The following is an 18,030-nucleotide window of genomic DNA, read 5'->3' on the forward strand; positions in this document are numbered from 1 at the left end:
ATTAAATACGCAAAAAATAATATTTATAGCCAAATTCAATTCAATTGAATTTACAAAAAAAATAATAAATGAAAAATAAATGAAAAATAACAAAACAACAATCACTAAGAAACATAATATACAGTTCACCTCTTCAACTTTGGGATACCTGTAAAAATATGTGGATATAGGACATGATATCTTGAGTATTTGATCATAGGCATTTGAATTTTTACCTTAAATCTTGCTTCATTATTTCATTGAAGAATTATTATTAGAATTAATATTCATAAAAACTAAAAAGTTCATTAAAAATAATTGATAAAAATTTAAAGACAGGAAGTGTAACTGATTTTAATATAAAAAGTTTGATCACAAAATTATAAAATACACCACACACACTAACTATCGCGAAACTTTCAGAAAATATTTTATGACAAATGTCTGACGGAGTTATGAATTGAGAAATTCTAAACTCACCACAGTATTCCTAACTTTTATTTTTATTTAATAAAAAATTTTCTATACCTATAATTATTATGCGAAACTGTGGATGAAAAGTGTTTTACCTTTGAAATCAAAACGCACTTATATACTCAATTTTCGAAAAATACCAACAAAATTATATCAAAAATAGATAATAAAATTTTAAAAATAGAAAATGATGTAAAAAAAAAAACATTTAAAACCTTATTCAAATGCCAAAACACCTGTCTTAATTTGAAATATACAATGTAATGGCCGAAAATTGGGTCATTCTAAATCTAAATTTGAAAATTGTACGTATACATATAGATACAATTAAATTAATTAGGTTTCTGTTACAATAAACTATGAATTGGATTTTGTTTTCAATTAATTTTGTAAATAAATTAAAATTGACAAATAAATTAGAGATATTTTAATGCGTGAATATTTGACAGTATTTATTTTGCTAATGTGGTGAGTTTCCTATTGAAATAACTATGGTGTATAGTTAAAATCTACCTCAATTTAATTTTATTTTAAATTTGTAATTTAGAAATTCATATTATATTTTAATAAAAATCGATTTTAAGGAAGAAAAATTATTAAAAAAAATTACATACAAATGCAAAATTTTACGGTAAATCAATTTGAAGTTTACCAAATTTTGAATTAAATGTAAATACTATTTCAGAGACACATTCTTAAATATGTGACATATTCTTAATTAATGTGAGACACATTCTGATTTTTTTCAAAAATCTTTGAAGTTTTTCCTTATCATACAATATTTAGCAAAATATAGATATCTTCCGACATTATTTAATTGTAATCTAATTTCAAATGTCAAAATAAATTTGAATAAATCGCTTATAAATTAATACCCGGAAACAAAACAGTGAATGAAAATTCTATCTTGAAGTGATAATAATATTTTTCTTAGCCTTTATTCGAAAATATGCGTAGAATATCACATAAATGTCAATGACTCTGCTAAATGTCTATAAATTTTAGAATAAAAAATGAAGAGAGCAATTTTTGAAGTTTAATTGAGAAAAAGAGTAATCAAAAATTTCAAATACCTACTTGAATTTTTTTGAGAAAATTTTAGTTTGTAACTTTTAATCACTGAAAATATTTTCATACAAATATAAGAAATTTCCTGTAATATTTTGTAAAAATCAAAGTTCTGTAATATATGCAGTGAGACTCAGTGAGATTTTATTTTTAAACAGCCTGATATACTCAAATTGAGCAAATTCCCTATAACATTTAACAATTTTTAACTAAAATTCACAATAGGTTTAATTTTTATGATGCAACACTACAGATTGTTAATAGTAGTAATCAAAAATTGTTGTCAAAATATTAAAAATATTTTTAATTTATTTTGTTATTTTCATATTTATTTACAAAATCATAATTTCAAAAATAATATCTAAAATTAATTTATGACTTCATATTCAACGTATACGTGGTGAAGCTTCTAAAATCCCGGAAAAATTATCATTTAAAATTTTTATTGATATTGACATCTCCAACCAAGTGAATTTTATAAAATTATTTAATTTTTATTTTAAATGTAATGCATTATTAATTATTAATAATTTTTTATGAAATTTTAATAAATCTCTTTGCCAAAAAAAGAAAAAAATATAAAAATGAAATTTAAATTTAAAGAAATAATTTTTTTTCTTTTTCATTTTATTTTGAAAAATTTCATAAAAATCATCGTCCACCTGCTGCATAAATTATCTTTTGCGGTCTATTAACAGTTCAGCACTGTCAAATTTCTTATTCATTTAGGCGCATTAATATGTATAAAATGAATATTTTTCAATGTGTATGTAATTAAATTGTATTTCGTGTTAAAAATATATGAATAAATAAATGAGAAATTTTGATTTCTTTAGGAATACTGAGAAGTACTTTAGAAATGGTCTTGTACATTCAGGCAACGTCTACAGTTTTATCGAATTTCATTGAGCTTCACTTAAATTTAGATTTATATACAACAATTGGCAATACTATAAGCTGTTAATTAATAGATTATAAAAATTTTTCTATACTACTGGAGAATCTGAAAAAAAAATGCACCCTCAGTCTATTTTCTAGATATTTCGTCAGCTACCAATTTTTATTTGCCTGTTTCGATTGAATTTAAATTTGAATCTAAATTATCGCAAAATCAACTCTTATACATACAATGAATGTAAACACAATGCAAGTACATTTTACAATAGAACATCATACTAAAAAAAAACTCACCTCAGTTTGAAATGTACAAAATAAGTGACATAAATATGGATGTTTTGTACCCAATGCTAAAACTTTTCTTTCAATTAATGTACATTCAACATCGTCATCCTCAAGGACAACATCTTTTTTCAAACATTTCACAGCATAATAATAATCAGAATTTCGTAGCTCCGCTAAAAGAACCTGTATATAATTTACAAATATAAAATCAATATTAAATTTTGGATGCATAACAAAAAAAAAAAAGTGTTTACCTTTCCAAAGCTTCCTTTACCAAGTACTGCTAGAAAATGGAAGTCTTCAACTGCATATTTCTTAAATCTAGGAATATTTGTTGCTGGAGCTGTAATTCGTCCAGTTTTTTGGAATTGTGCATATGTGTACGAAGTTTCTGTTTATGTGTTGAGATAAAAATAAATTTAATAAATTAATTTTTTTTATAAAAATATTTTTTCAAATTTTTTCTTTTAAATTGCCTTTGTTTTTTTATTTTTTATTACACTCTTGGTACTTTTTAATTAAGATTTTTAAATAATTGTAAATTTTTTTATATGCATATGCAATTCTTAGCAAATTTCAGAATTTAAATCGTTTTCAATAATATTGATTACATCCCAAAAGTAGTGTTGCCGATATACGGCAACTACTAATAACTAAATTCTGAAATTTGACAGAAATTGTTTAAGTAATTCTAAATATATTAACTAATAATTTATGTATACTCTGTAGATAGTGCATAGTTTTATATTCATAGCTATTGTTATCAAAATAGTAGCTGTACAATCTAAAATTATAACAAAGATAATTCTAATGAACCTGAAAAATATTAAATTTCTCATAACGCATAATTAAAAATTTACAATTCTAAGCAATCAAATTTATATATTTGCTGTTAAATTATTTATAATATTATTTATCAAACTTAGTTTATGCATATATTCTATATTTTCTTAAATTAAATTTTATTGCCTATATAAATTTAAATATAAAATAGTAACTATGACAACCTAAGTCAACTCCACAGGCAATAAATTAATTATATTTTAATAAATTTTAATTAAATATTTAATAATACCATCGTCTATATCATAATTTGAATCAATTTTAAACGCTGGATTATGACTTGGTGGTGTACTTGGTGAATCTCTGGCATCATGCGGTCCTATTGGTACATATTTATATAAATATGTATATAATATCGAATAAAATATGATAAAATATGAATAATAAAATAAAATTATTACTTTTTCTTATTTTGTTTTATGTAAAAAGCCAAAATGTATATTTACATATATATATGTATGTATGTACGATTAATTTATTTCTAATTATAAATCTTTTTACGTACATACATACACATAACTATATTTTTTATTTGAAAATACACACATTTTATATAAAGTTTTTGAAAAATAAATAAAAAAAAAAAATTTATAAGATTTTTTACGGTAAATAAATTTTGTACCACCGTGTGAGATGTCAAATTGCCAAAAAAAAAATGTCAATTATATATATATAGAGCAAAACTAGAAAAAAAAAGAAGACATACAAAATATTGATATATAAAAATTGTCATCAATCACATACTGTTATAACAACACTTTGTTTATGTTCTTACTAATTTATATACATACATGCATGTATACATATGTTGGTATATCGAAGTATATTTAAAATAAATTAAGAAGAAATTTGGGAAAAAAAAGGTTATTAAAATGTCTTTTTTATTTAATATGGAGTAGCGCTACCTATATTGTTTTTCTTTTAAGTCAATTATATTTTGCACAAAGGCAACACTCTTTAGCTTCTTTTGCTACAAAAATTTTGTTTATTTTGTTTTTGTTTCACGTTTAACTTTATGATTTCAAAAAATAAACCTTTTGGTATTGCATACGTGCGAGACACTTAATTCCGAAGAAAACCAATTAGATCAATTGACAGTTGTAAGTGACTGCTAATGCAATTATATATTTATGTTTTGATTTATAATTACAGAAGTATTGACACTCGCAGATCTAACTAAATCTCGTAATATCGCACAAACTTTCGATTCTATGTAATAAAACGTGTGTTTCCACATTGTCTTTTGTGTTCATAACATATTATTTATGTACGAATGTCAATTTCAAATTATATTTGGGTACATTTAGTTAAGATACGTCACTATTTTTAGTTTTTATAATAAATTGCATCTTAATTTAATTAAGTATATTCACAATACTGTTATACAATATTGTATAAATTGGTGAATAAAATATTACAATGTGCAAATTAAATAATTGCTCTGAAGCTAAATCAAAAGAATTTATCAATTAATTGTTATTTTATTTTTATAATAATTTAATTGAAATACCAAAATATAATTTCTAATAAAAAATTTTATTTAAAGAATATTTTAATAAAAAAAAAATTTGAAAACGTTTTTTTTAACTTAATCTTTTAAAAATTATAACAAAATTTATGATTAAATGTCAAAAAAATTTTTTTCAAAATTTTTATTGTTTTGGTTTTTTTTTTGATAAGATCATTAAAATTTATATTTCACGCCAAATCAGAAACAAATTATCAAGGATGAAATGACAAAATAACAAAAAAATAAAATTTGAAATACAAATTAATTTATTTACATGTGTGTGTGTGTGTGTGTATCTGTTTTTTTACTCAACTCTACATCGGTCAGTATCACTGACATTGACATTGATTGATATGAAATTTTCTTTGAGTCAAAACAAATACAGTTTTAAATGTCATTTTGATTTTTCTTTGTCAAAAATTTTTCTGTATATGATAACTGTATTTTTCAATTAAATTTCTTTTTTATTGCCCAGATTAAGAACGCTAACCGTGTTTTATGAATAGGTTAAATCCGATTCGAATATTATTTGTTTGAAAAAATATTAAATTTTTACATATTTTTATTTTCATTGTTCTGTAATTTATTTTGTAATTCAAATAGGTGTTCTAATTTAATTTTTTTTTTAAATTATGTCTGTTTATTGAAAATTTATGTATGTCTCGAAATATTTATGTAGATATGTAGCGAAAAAACATCTTTTTACTCGTATTATATAAAACCATGAACTAATGTCATTATTTTTTAATAAAAATTGATTAGCAATAAGGCTATTTAATAATCATAATAGATAATGAGTATCTTAAAATGAAAAACTTTCATTTGACGAAGGAGTTCTTAGCATACCTTATCTAGTCCCATCTATTGAAGTGTTTCCAATTTTCACATTTAATGCAATCCCAACTAAACCAGCTTGAGTGATAATTAAATAATAATTACATAAATAATACGCACACTTCTCTATGCACAAATTCGAAATCTATGTTACATTAAATTTAAAAACTTTTGAATTGTACATTAGAGGTCGTTCTATGAAAATGAAATTGGAAATAATGGTATTAAAAGAATAAATGTAGTGTTCCGGAATCCATTTTAGTTTTTCCTTTTGTGTAGCCAAATTAGTATTCCGTTTACACGCTTGTTTCTCTCCACGTGTAAATATAGCACAAAAATAATGTAAAATGCGTCAATTCCCAAATTTGAAGTGTTACCAAAATTTTGTAAAAACACATTAGCAGGAAGGCTACCAGTAGTATTTTATAGTTTACTATAATATTATTTAACTTGTGCAAAAATCGACTAATAAATTTATTTTTAGAAAAAAAAAATTGGAAAACTTTTATTTTTATTTAAACATTGTGTTTTTTTTTTCTTATTTTAATTTTAAATTGAACTTGAACCCAGAAGATAATGAAATTAGAATATTCTAAAATAGAATTAGATATTAAAATTTCTTTATATTATAAAAATTCTTAAAAATTATTATAAAAGATTTTTGACAAAAAAAAAGACAATAAAATATTTAGTATTTTTATTTTTGAATACACATTTTTAACATACATAATATGTATGTATGTACGTACGTATACGCATATGCTTATAATTTATAAAATATGAACATGACATATGTACGTACGTACGTAACTATACACAAACTGTATTATAAATTTTTTGACATTTGTTTTTAAAAATTAAAACAAGAAATTAATTCTTGTCCTTGAAATTATGAAAAAAAAAATCAAAACAAAAAACAATAAAAATTAGTGTAGAATTAGATTTTATTATTTTGTCTATCTTTTTCTTTTTTCCGTTTTGTGATCTTGTTTTTCGTTTTTCCGCGCAAAATCAAATATTCGCAAATAAGTTGGGTTTCACTCTCGTGCTATCAAAAAAATATATAAATTTCAAAATTAGAAAATGCTTTTAACATTTGTCACATATTTAAAATTTAAGAATATAAAAGCAAAAAATAAGGGATAAACGTACCCAAAACATTCTGGAATTAAAAATATCTAAAACGTTGTTATTTTTTGCTTCAGTGTTGAATTGACAATTACCGCACTTGGTTGAAATTAACAATTGACAAGTTAGTTGTGTGTTAAGATACAATTTTCGGGAAAACTCCGAATTTTGAAGGCATTTAAACTTTTCTGCTTATGAATTCTTGAATATTTTATTGAAAATTTGTAAAGCTTGGCGATAGTTTGGAATAAAATGAAGAATGTTTTTTTGGAATTGCTGAAAGAAATTTTTTTAATTGAATTCTGCAGATTCGTTATAAATTTCATAATTTTTGACAATGTTCCATCACAAAATGCGTATTTTCTTTGTTTTTGACTTATATTTAACTTATACAAATGTATTTCTAGCAAGTTTACTTGTGTTTCCGTAAAATATTTATAATATTTAAATTTTACCGATAATTAAATTTCACTTATTGAGAAATTTTTTTTCACTTGTTCCAATTTCATTTCAAAATTAAAATAAATCATTAGCAAGAACCACCAATTATAGTCTTGTCAACAGTTTCAGCGACAATATCCATGCTGAAATTTATTACCAAAATAATAATATAATATCATGTTTTTTGAATTTCCGAGATATCAAATGAATTATTGAATTTAAAAATAAAACCTCTCCGATCATCTTTTTTTCTTATTTTTTATGTGATTCTGTATTTATTTAAAATAAACCAAAAAAACAATTATAACAAAAATTGTACTGTTTCACATTTGTCAAAACTCAGACAAATTTTCGATTCCACTTAATGTCATTATTCGATTTTCTTCTTTTCATTCAAATAAATCGATAATTACTTCAATTTATTTATTTAACTTAAATTTAATATAAATATTTTTCTTTATAAATGTGTGTATTTTCTTAAATTTTTTTTTATTTTATATGGCTGTGAATAATATTTCCAAGAAAAAACAAAAAAAAAATCATTTTACCTTTTCTTACTGATGACAGCGCTTCTACAATTAATTTTTGATTTACACCACAAAGATTTGCAGCGAGTTTTTCACATTTTTTATGACAACTTACGTCACATTCTACATACGAATTTATTAAATTATATATGAGAAAAAAATCGAGATGAACAATTAAGATGTCAAAATAAATCATAAAATGAATTAAGATTTCGTATCGAATATCAGCAATTAAAATGTCGATATAAAAAGAAATAGAGTAAAAAATAAAAATAAAATAAAAAAAATTTATTTCGTGCAAAAAAAATTTTTTGACATGAAATAATTTTAATTTGCAATTTTTTTTTTCTTATCTTTAATTTTTAAAATCATTCCCATTTAATTTTTTTTTTGGTAGTACACACTCGTAAATTTTATTGTAATTGATCTCATTTAAAGTGTGCTAAAGCAACTTCAAATTATTCTGTAAATGTAGACGGATGTTGACAATATCTATGTAATATTTAATAATATAAATATTAGTTAGATTAATTAATATTAGAATTAAAACGCTCTATATACGTATAATTAGAATTAATACGCTTTAAATATATTTTTCAGCAAAAAATCGAATTTTTTAGATTTGGAACGTTTGCCGAAATGCATTTATATGAATAAATCAAGTTCATATTAAATTTGCATATTTATAGGTGTTCCTGGTTTTTCAATATTTATTTTATATTTATGAATCATTAAATTCAGATTCTTATTACAGATGCCCAATAAATAAATACACATAAAACGGATTGAATACAAAACAGTGAATGCCGGACACGAAATTTAAAACACAAGACTTAAGGTAAGTACAAGAATAACTTCTCCTTCTCGTAGTAATATTTTTTTAAATTTTTATATAAGTGTAATTATATATAATTTATTTTCGCTGTATGTCATGTACTTTTGTATGTTAAATTATGGAATGTAATGAATTACTTTGATAAATTACTTTGGTTATTTTTCTCCAAAAGTACTCAAAAATCAAAGTTCATTTTAGAACAAAAAAAAAATATGTGTAGCTTTAAAATGTCAAATTCATAAATATGTACCAAGGTTTATTGTCAACTCACAAAAGAAATAGTGATAGAATACAAGAACTTTCTTCAATATCAATTAGTAATAACATTTTTCCTAATTTATCATGGTGTTCACATGAAATTAAAAAAGAAAATATGGTATTCGGTCAATGAGTAACGTAAGTAATGACATATAAATATGAGTGCTCAATATGTACTAAGATATAACATAGTTGAAACGTATTCTAATTTCGTAATTATTATTGTATTTTAAAAATAAGTCAAAATGAGCATTAGACACATTGAAAATTTTAGTAGGTGCTCAAATTAAATCTAAATAATTTTTATTGCAAACCAAAAATACTTTTATTTTGCTTAATATAAGAAAAACATGAATATTTTAGTAAAAAATTTTTCCACAAATTAAATTTTAAAATTATTATTAATTAATTATTTAAAATTAGAAATATAAAGAAATTAAATTTTATTAACAATTAATGTTAAAAATTATTACTAATAATAAAAAATAGTGACAAAAATACTTTATTGTACTTATTCTTTATACATAAAAAATTGAACATGAATAAATGGCGTTCCGTTATTCTAATATATAAAAAGAAATTTTTGTTGACTGAATCAACAAAATTTTTGCAATTTGCACAAATTCTCGCAATTAATAATATTCTGCAGATCAAACGAATCATTAAAAAAAACAAGAAGTTTTTAATGTTTTTAAATTAAATGAAAATTAATACTAATATAACATTATAATAAAATTTTATTAACTTGATATAAAAATTTTTATATTTTACTTTACTTTTCTTTTAAAATAATAAGAATTTTTCAAAAAAAAAAACAAAAGAAAAATTAATCAGCTTTTAAAATTATCTTTAAAATTTTTATTTATTTATTTATTTATTTATTTTTATATTTTCGATTTATTTTCCACTCAAAACAGCATAATATTCATATAGTCACACATATTCATACATACATACATAAGTACAGTCAAATTGGCGAAGAAAAGGCTGTACAAAGTCTTGTGCCCCTTTTTTTTTGCCTTCATTTATTTTTTGGTTCTGTTGACGCAAATTTATAATAAATAAAATTTTATTATGCGCTATTGTTATTTTTCTTTGTGTTTGTATTTGTTTATAGAAATTTTCAATTATTACTAGCTACCTACATACATACGTACATTTCCATATTTACTTTTTTGTTTTACACAATTAATATTATAAACATATATTTTATGTTTGTGAATGTATGTATGTAAATACATAAGTATAAGAAAAATTCTTGTTAATTTTTATTACTTTAAAATTTTTTGTATTTTTATTTTTCACTTAAATTGACCTTTAAAGAAATTTTACAGGCGAGTCGCGTGGTTTACGTTATGAATATTGTTTCTAAAAAAGAAGAACATCAGCGCAGCAATGATGAATTTTTCAATTTTTACGAGATATTTTTATAATAATAAAAATCTATAATAATAATGACGTCATTACATTATAATTAACAGAAAAAGGAGAAAAAATTGAAATTTCAAATTTATAAGGCGCATAAAATAACAACTTGGAATACAAATGTTTTTACTAAAAAGAAAGCATGTTTGTGCTCTGCAGATTTTTAAAATGAATTTCATTTTTTGTACTACTCCATATGTTGTGCATGTTAAAATCAATTTAACAATAAAGATTTTCTGATATTTGTAGAAGAATAAAATTTATTGATGATAAAAATGTTGAGGTGTTCATGATAAAAATAGACTCATAAATTCTAATAAAAAAAAAATTTTATCACATTTAATTTTTTTTCTATAAAAAATAAATACAAAAATATTCATGACTAATAAAATTTTAGTACGTAAGTATAAGAAATTTTCAAATTTTAAGAATTTTTAATTTTTTGTTTCTTTTTATTTCTTTTTAATCAAAACCTATTCATTTCTATTAAATTTTGAATAAGTCAACGACTAAGAAAATATTATTAAAGTTAAGGTTGAAAAATTTAGCAAATTTTAAAAATGAATCTAGTTAAAAATTATACGAAACCAATAGAACCCACACGTATAAATTGATGAAAAATATTATGATTAAATTAAAATAATATGATTTTCTTAGAAAATATCAACCCTGAATCGTGTATTTATAGTGCCATACCTAATAAGTTTTCCGAAAAATCCAAATATTTCATAAACATTCAGGAATAAATACACACAGCGAGTACAAATCGAAAATACAAGAATACACACATATTAAACATACAATAGATGCTTTCAGAATATAATTTGTCCAACATTTAATCTGAGAATAATATTTGTAATAAATAACTCTGGATAACAACAGACGGCGGAAATTAATTTAAAAATTGAAACTACTCTAAATCATTCACAACAGAATGAGCAAGCATTACCAGAATGAGTTCATTATCCTTCTTTACTAAGGTGATAAGCTAATTCCATATGTTATACATATTTATACATTTTGGCACAATAAGCATAACCACATTAACTCGAATAATTAATATAATTGGTAGGTGGCACGCTACGAACAAAGTTATTAAATGGGTTTTCTAACAAAAATTCTTATGTTTTATAAATTAAAGAAAATTAATTTTAATTTTACATTTTGTTATTGTCCATTTAAATTTGATTTCGCTTTTAATTCAATCGATTAACAATTAAGCAAAAAAACACAAGAAGGTAAAAGTATGTTTAACATTTGCTCACAATTTCACTACAGATGATGACAGAAATAATTTTGAATAATTCATTATAGGTTATTCTCTATTTAACTGAAATGGGAAGTGTAAGTGTATTTTGTTTAACTTCAAATTTGCCATAGATTTCGTTTAGATCAAATTTATCAAAAATGAGTGATGAAGTGTTTGCTTTTTAATCTGTTTGGTGTTCATTTCAAATTCACGTTGATTTACGACATGATTTGGAAATTTACTTAAGAGACGTAACACGGGTGCTGTATCGTTTAGACTTTAATACACCAGTGAATTATTAATATTGAATTTATTTTCTTACGTACTACAATTATACCAATTTTTACAAAAAATTGTAGCTAACGACAAAATAGAAAATATTAAATAATAAAAATTTTATATTAAAATTTCAATAACAATTGAAATGTTTATAACAAATAAACAAAATTAATATTCTTTAAATATTTATTTATTAAGGTAAAGAATATTATTTATGAATTTGGAATATTTATTATTATACAAAGAAAATCAAATAATTTTATGAAGTATAAAATCGAAGACTGTGAGTCGCCATCTGATGTTTACCTCAAAAAATATATATATATATACAAACATATTATTTTAAATAGGTAATACTGTAAAATTGTTTTGATTATAACAAAACGTGTGTTCCGAAAAATGTATAATATTGTATACAATATAAATACCAAACAAGATATTTTGTATACAATAACAAGATATGATAAAAAAAAAATCAATAGGAGTAATGAAATTCAAAAAATAAAAAGTTAAAAAAAAAATTTTTATTTATCAAAAAGAAAGTTTTTTTAATACAAAAGAATTTTCTTTCAATTATTTAATTTTTCGCACAATTCCTTATGATTTGAATTTAAACGCCATAATTATGTGTTCGGCGCTACACCAAATATCATTGCTGTAAATGATATTTGATAATATGAATTGGCTAGATGAAATTTATAATGAATTCATCCATCAGATCTTGTAATATAATAGACTAATAGCAAAAATTATACAAAATATACAATAATCATAGTGTTATAACTATATTTCATCCTTAAATTTTGAAATCTCATAATAGGTAATAATACTTTAAATTTTTAATTTGACATATCGATATCAACTTAAATATTCTCAATAATCTGCCACTGCATTACTGTTCCAATTTAAATATAATCGATATAAATATAAGAATGTCCCAATACAATCGATTATTAATACAAGTAACCATTGATTTTCAAATAAATTCTGACAATATCAAACAAAATATTTTTGCAACTATCAAAATTAATCACAATTTTAATTGGCTTATATTATAAAGGATTAATTGTCATTTAATAATTCTATTTCCTGAATTGAAAGTAAACTACTTAAATGATTAAAAATCTGAATATATTTCCTAAATAACATTATTGCACATACTCGTGTAAGTTTATTTAGTATAGACATACACCTTAGAACAATTTTTATCCCCTAATTTAATTCAAAGAATTCTCACTGACTCAAATATTTTCCTACTAAAACATTCTATAGATTCATACTAAGATTTGAAGAGAAAAAAATTTTAAATTATGTATGAAATTCTAGCTAAAATTAATTACAAAAAAAATAAAATAGAAAAAATTCTTACTTTTACTTCGAAATTTAAAAAAAAAAAATGAATGAGAAATTGACGCACTTAATTTTTTTCAGTCATCAAACACTTTAAAATATCAAAATATCAAAATTGACAACTTGAATTTCTTAGGAATTGAAATAATAGACAAATAAAAAATTTATTTTGTTTTTCTTTTTGAGTGAAATAAATATGTAAAGAATTCTTAAAAAATATCGAAAAAAAATGAAATTAAAAAAATCGATTTTTAAAAAATTTTTTACAAAAAAAAATTGAGGTTAAGAATATATAAAATTAATTTAAGTATTTTTAAATAAAATTTAGGTCATTTTTTTGGTGAAAACACTAAATCATATTAAAAATTGCACTTAAAAGAGAAGGTCTACACCTATTCATTGACTGCGGGAGAAAAACAAAAAAAAAAATCAAAATTTATTAAAATTTTATTAGAAATAGGTAATGGTTTTTGACGTTGGTGTCAAAAATAAAAACTAAAACAAAATTTTTTATGAAAATAAGAAAAAATTCAAAAGAAATTTCTAGGTTGTTAGAAAGAAATTGATTTCATTAGAATCACGGAAATTTATTTCAAAAGATTTTTGCTTTTGTTCTTCTTATTTTTGTAAATTAAAATGGAAAACAAAGCGAAACAAAACTAAATTAGATCAACTGAACTAATTACACTTAAAAAAAAAGTAAATGTCAAAATTTTGAAATTTATTAAAATCTACCCTAACCTCAGACATAAAATACTATAATAGATTTATTAGAAATTTTACTATAATCTAGGTTAAATAGAAAAAAAAATATTCTTAAAAAAAAATACTTTATTTTTTTCGTCTTTATGACAGGTAAATAACATAAAAATATTATGAAAGGTGTTGAAATATTCAAGACCTCCCTCAATAATTTGTTGAGAACTATACTAAAAATATTTTTTAATTAATGTTAAAAATTTTTGTGTTTGTAGAGACAGAGTACGTATACGAATCTTGCAAGTTCATATATAAAAATTGTATAGTTTTTTAAGTTTTTGGAAGTGAAACTTGCTCACAATTGATTTAAAAGTAAATTTCTAAACAATAGAAATTTGTTAAATAAAAAAATTTAAAAAATCGACTGTAAATTCATTGGAAATGGTAAGTTATTAATTGATTACGACGAAACTCATTAATAGAACCAGTTAATTTAGTTATATAAAAAAGAAAATATTGCATATTTTTAGGGACCATCTTAAAAGTTTCTTAAATAAATGAAGATGTAACACATGAATATAATTTCGAATGTGTGTAAATGAAATTTTACAAGAAATAAATGTGAATTTCAAATAATTATACTGAATCTAGCAATTTATATCGAAATTTAATCAGATTTAATACTCTTATGGCGTATGGAAATATCGCAATATCATGGTAATATTTTTGTAAAAAATAAATGAATTCGCTAACAAATTTCCAAGTTAAAAAATAATTTATCCACGTTAAGTGATGTAAATCACATTTTTATTTATTGTAGTTTTTGCAAAATAATGGGGAAGTTTTAATGACGGTCTTATTGAATATTTTAGAACTAGGCTATAACAAATTGAAATTCTAATAATAAATTATCGGAGATTAAAAATTTCAAACCATGCTTAAATACGGTCTTAAAAAATTCTTTATATGAAAAATTGTTCTACCTTAAAAAATTCGCAAAGAAATGAAATATAAATTGCTTTAAGCACAAACTTTATTAATTAAAATGTAAAGTTTTTAAGTAATAAAAACAAAGGTACAGTCTTTGAACTGCAAACTTTAGGATCTGTATTCGCAAGATTCAAATATAAATCAAATTTCATCTACATTGAATTTTGTATAAAAAAATATATTTTGGTTTTATAGGCGACGAAGGGAATAAAGTTTTCAAAAACTTTTCAATTATAATTTCTTCCTCTTTCAGTACTGAGATGTTGTACATTGAAATTCTTATTTGTATATTTGAATCTTTTTAAAAACAGCAGACCCATACAAATACAAATGTAGTAAATTGTAAAGTTACGCCAGAAATACACCAGAATTTTCAACCACTTTCAACACTTTTTCAATTTAAAATCAAAAATTTACAACATTAAAAAATAACAGCAGAATTTTTCCTTTGAAAATTTCATGTTGCATTAAGAGTTCGTTTTTTACAATAATTAATAATAATTAAAAAAAAAAATAACTATATAAAAAATATTGCATTCAAAATGCAATCAAATTAAAAAAAAAACGATTTATAATGAAAATATTTTGTGGAGTCGTAGGTGTTTTTTAAGTGTCTAGAAATCATAAATTATTTTTAAAATATTTTTATTTTGGGTCGGCCTTTTTGAATATTTTCGTCTTTGTCTTGCATCTCAATTGAATTTCTGCGTTTTGTGCAGGTAATTAAATTTCTCAAGTGTTAAATGGAATGTAAAAAAAAATGAATTAATTTTTTTTTCTGTTATTTACCGTTGTACTTACAATATAATTCATTGAGTTAGAGGGTATAGTTGAGTCGCTATACTTTAAATTTCAATTAAATTTATTTGGCATGTATAACAAATTCATTAAAATATCATATTTGTATTTGGAGCACAAAAATAAATGCATTTTGTTAACTTCCTGAATTTTTATTGTTAAAGGTAAGTAAATTTTGTCCAATTTACAAAAGTTATTTATAGAATTATGAACAGGGAAAATTAAAATTTTTGTGATAAATTTTAGTTGATTTGTGAAGGAGTGAATAAAATAAATAAATTCGATATGAATTTAGTATGTTGTTAAGAAAAAGAAATGTCTACTCTATAATTCTGAGAGCAATTAATCAGTTCAAAGAAATTCTTATAAACTTTGTATAAAATTTAAAAATATAGTTTTGAATAAGGCAAAAGTGCTTTATAATTTGTTATCGCTGCTAGTATGACTGCGGCGCCTTTATTATTTTACTGAAAAACTATAAAATTATAAGTGTTACCAATTATAAAAGAATATTATTTAAAGTAAATAATTATCACTTATAGAATTATTTTTAAAATTTATGAATGACAGATGAACTGATCAACTCATTACACGCTAAATAGATAAAATAGGAAAGCGATTTTTGTTTAATATTCAACACGCTTACATTTTTTATACTCTATAAAAATTGAATTATTTATTTAAATTCTCAGGACATAAATTAACACCTACAAAAATTTAAAATAGCAAATAATTTATAATTTCTTCTCTTCTTTGAACTTATAATATTGCACACAATAAGAGAGGCATTGTGGTCGTATTAAATTTCACCTGTCGAAGAGCATTGAACTATTATGTTTAAAAAAAACACAAATAAATTATTTTCAGCATAATCTCGATTTGATCGTCTCCCCGTTGTTTTTCATTCAGTTCAATCCTATACCTCAGATTTGGGAGAACGAATTTGTATTAAAATTTCTGTCTGAGTTTAGTTTGTTGATTGAGCGAATTGATTAACTCTTGGAGTAGATTCAGACTTTGAACGGCTCCAATAAAGGAGCCGTTCCGCATTTAAACTGGGCAGCCCTATAATTTAAAGAAAGTTTACAAAAACCATTTTTATCTTTACGTACGAGTATCATATATTCGCCAGCATGTTCATAAGTAAATGAAGATGTCACTGGGGAAATATTGGTACTAACCGAATGATCGGGGGTGTGATGCTCAAATCTAAAAATTTTAGTTTCTTGTTTGAACTATAAATTTTATTTAAATTTTATGAAATATTTCAAACGAAACTTTAAAATAATATAATAAAGGTATAATTTACTCATACCATTTAAAATTAATTTAAATTTAAAATTAATTTAATAGAATTTTAAATTTTACTGGAAATTTCGTTCCTTAAATTTTATTATTAATATAACATTAATAATTTTATTTTTAGAAAATTTACGCAAACTAAAACTATTCCACATACAAAAGATAATTTAAATTTCAAAGATTTTCTTCAACATTCCAAGAATTGAATAATTTACTAATTTTTTGAATTAAACAATTAATTTTATATATAGGTACAATTACTTCAATTAAATAAAATTTTGTATATAAGTTTATAATATTAAAAACGTGTGAATAAACATACACACTCAGATTCAAGAAAACTTTTGAAACAAAAAGTATAATTTCCTTTATAGATTGTACTATTTTTATATTAATTACTTGTAATTAAAATACCAAAAAAATTTTCTACTTTAAAATAATTATAAATAAAATTAACAATAAAAAGAAAACGAAAACAATAAAATATTTATCGAAACCTTGACTTTTACCTTATAGAAATTCTTATAAGAGGAAGTAATCAAATCAAATATAAGAATAAACATTTCTTTGTATACATAGAGAGCGGGTGGCATGTACCCTATATACAAACACATACCCATAATTCTAGAGCAAATTCATGTTATACAGAAATGTCTTATTTTATTAATTACTTGTTATTATTGTTATTACATTTAAAGGGTATAATTAATTTAAATACTCAAACATTTTTACTAATGAAAATAATCGATTTTTTAAACTAAGAGGAATGTTTTAATTTTGTGGTATTCAATGAACCTAAAATTTTATTTTTTTCAGTTCAAAAAAAAATTTGTAATTATAAAAAAAACAGGAAATGAGC

General features: G+C 22.2%; 1 protein-coding gene across 2 annotated transcripts in view; it reads right to left on the reverse strand.

The window, feature by feature from the left end:
* The window catches only part of LOC129613133 (putative protein kinase C delta type homolog), a 55,421-nt gene that overhangs the window by 3,157 nt on the left and 34,234 nt on the right, over positions 1-18,030 (reverse strand). The window contains exons 6-9 of one of the 2 annotated variants that reach the window (XM_055527082.1): positions 8,008-8,109; positions 3,779-3,865; positions 2,958-3,094; positions 2,713-2,886 (exon numbers count right to left, since the gene is read on the reverse strand). In XM_055527082.1, coding sequence (XP_055383057.1) covers positions 2,713-2,886; positions 2,958-3,094; positions 3,779-3,865; positions 8,008-8,109 — 500 coding nt within the window. The remainder of the gene's footprint in view (positions 1-2,712; positions 2,887-2,957; positions 3,095-3,778; positions 3,866-8,007; positions 8,110-18,030) is intronic. The other variant, XM_055527081.1, reaches the window with a different exon arrangement.

This window comes from Condylostylus longicornis, unplaced genomic scaffold, assembly GCF_029603195.1.
Source record: "Condylostylus longicornis isolate FDR11 unplaced genomic scaffold, ASM2960319v2 ptg000081l, whole genome shotgun sequence".
Lineage (NCBI taxonomy): Eukaryota > Metazoa > Arthropoda > Insecta > Diptera > Dolichopodidae > Condylostylus > Condylostylus longicornis.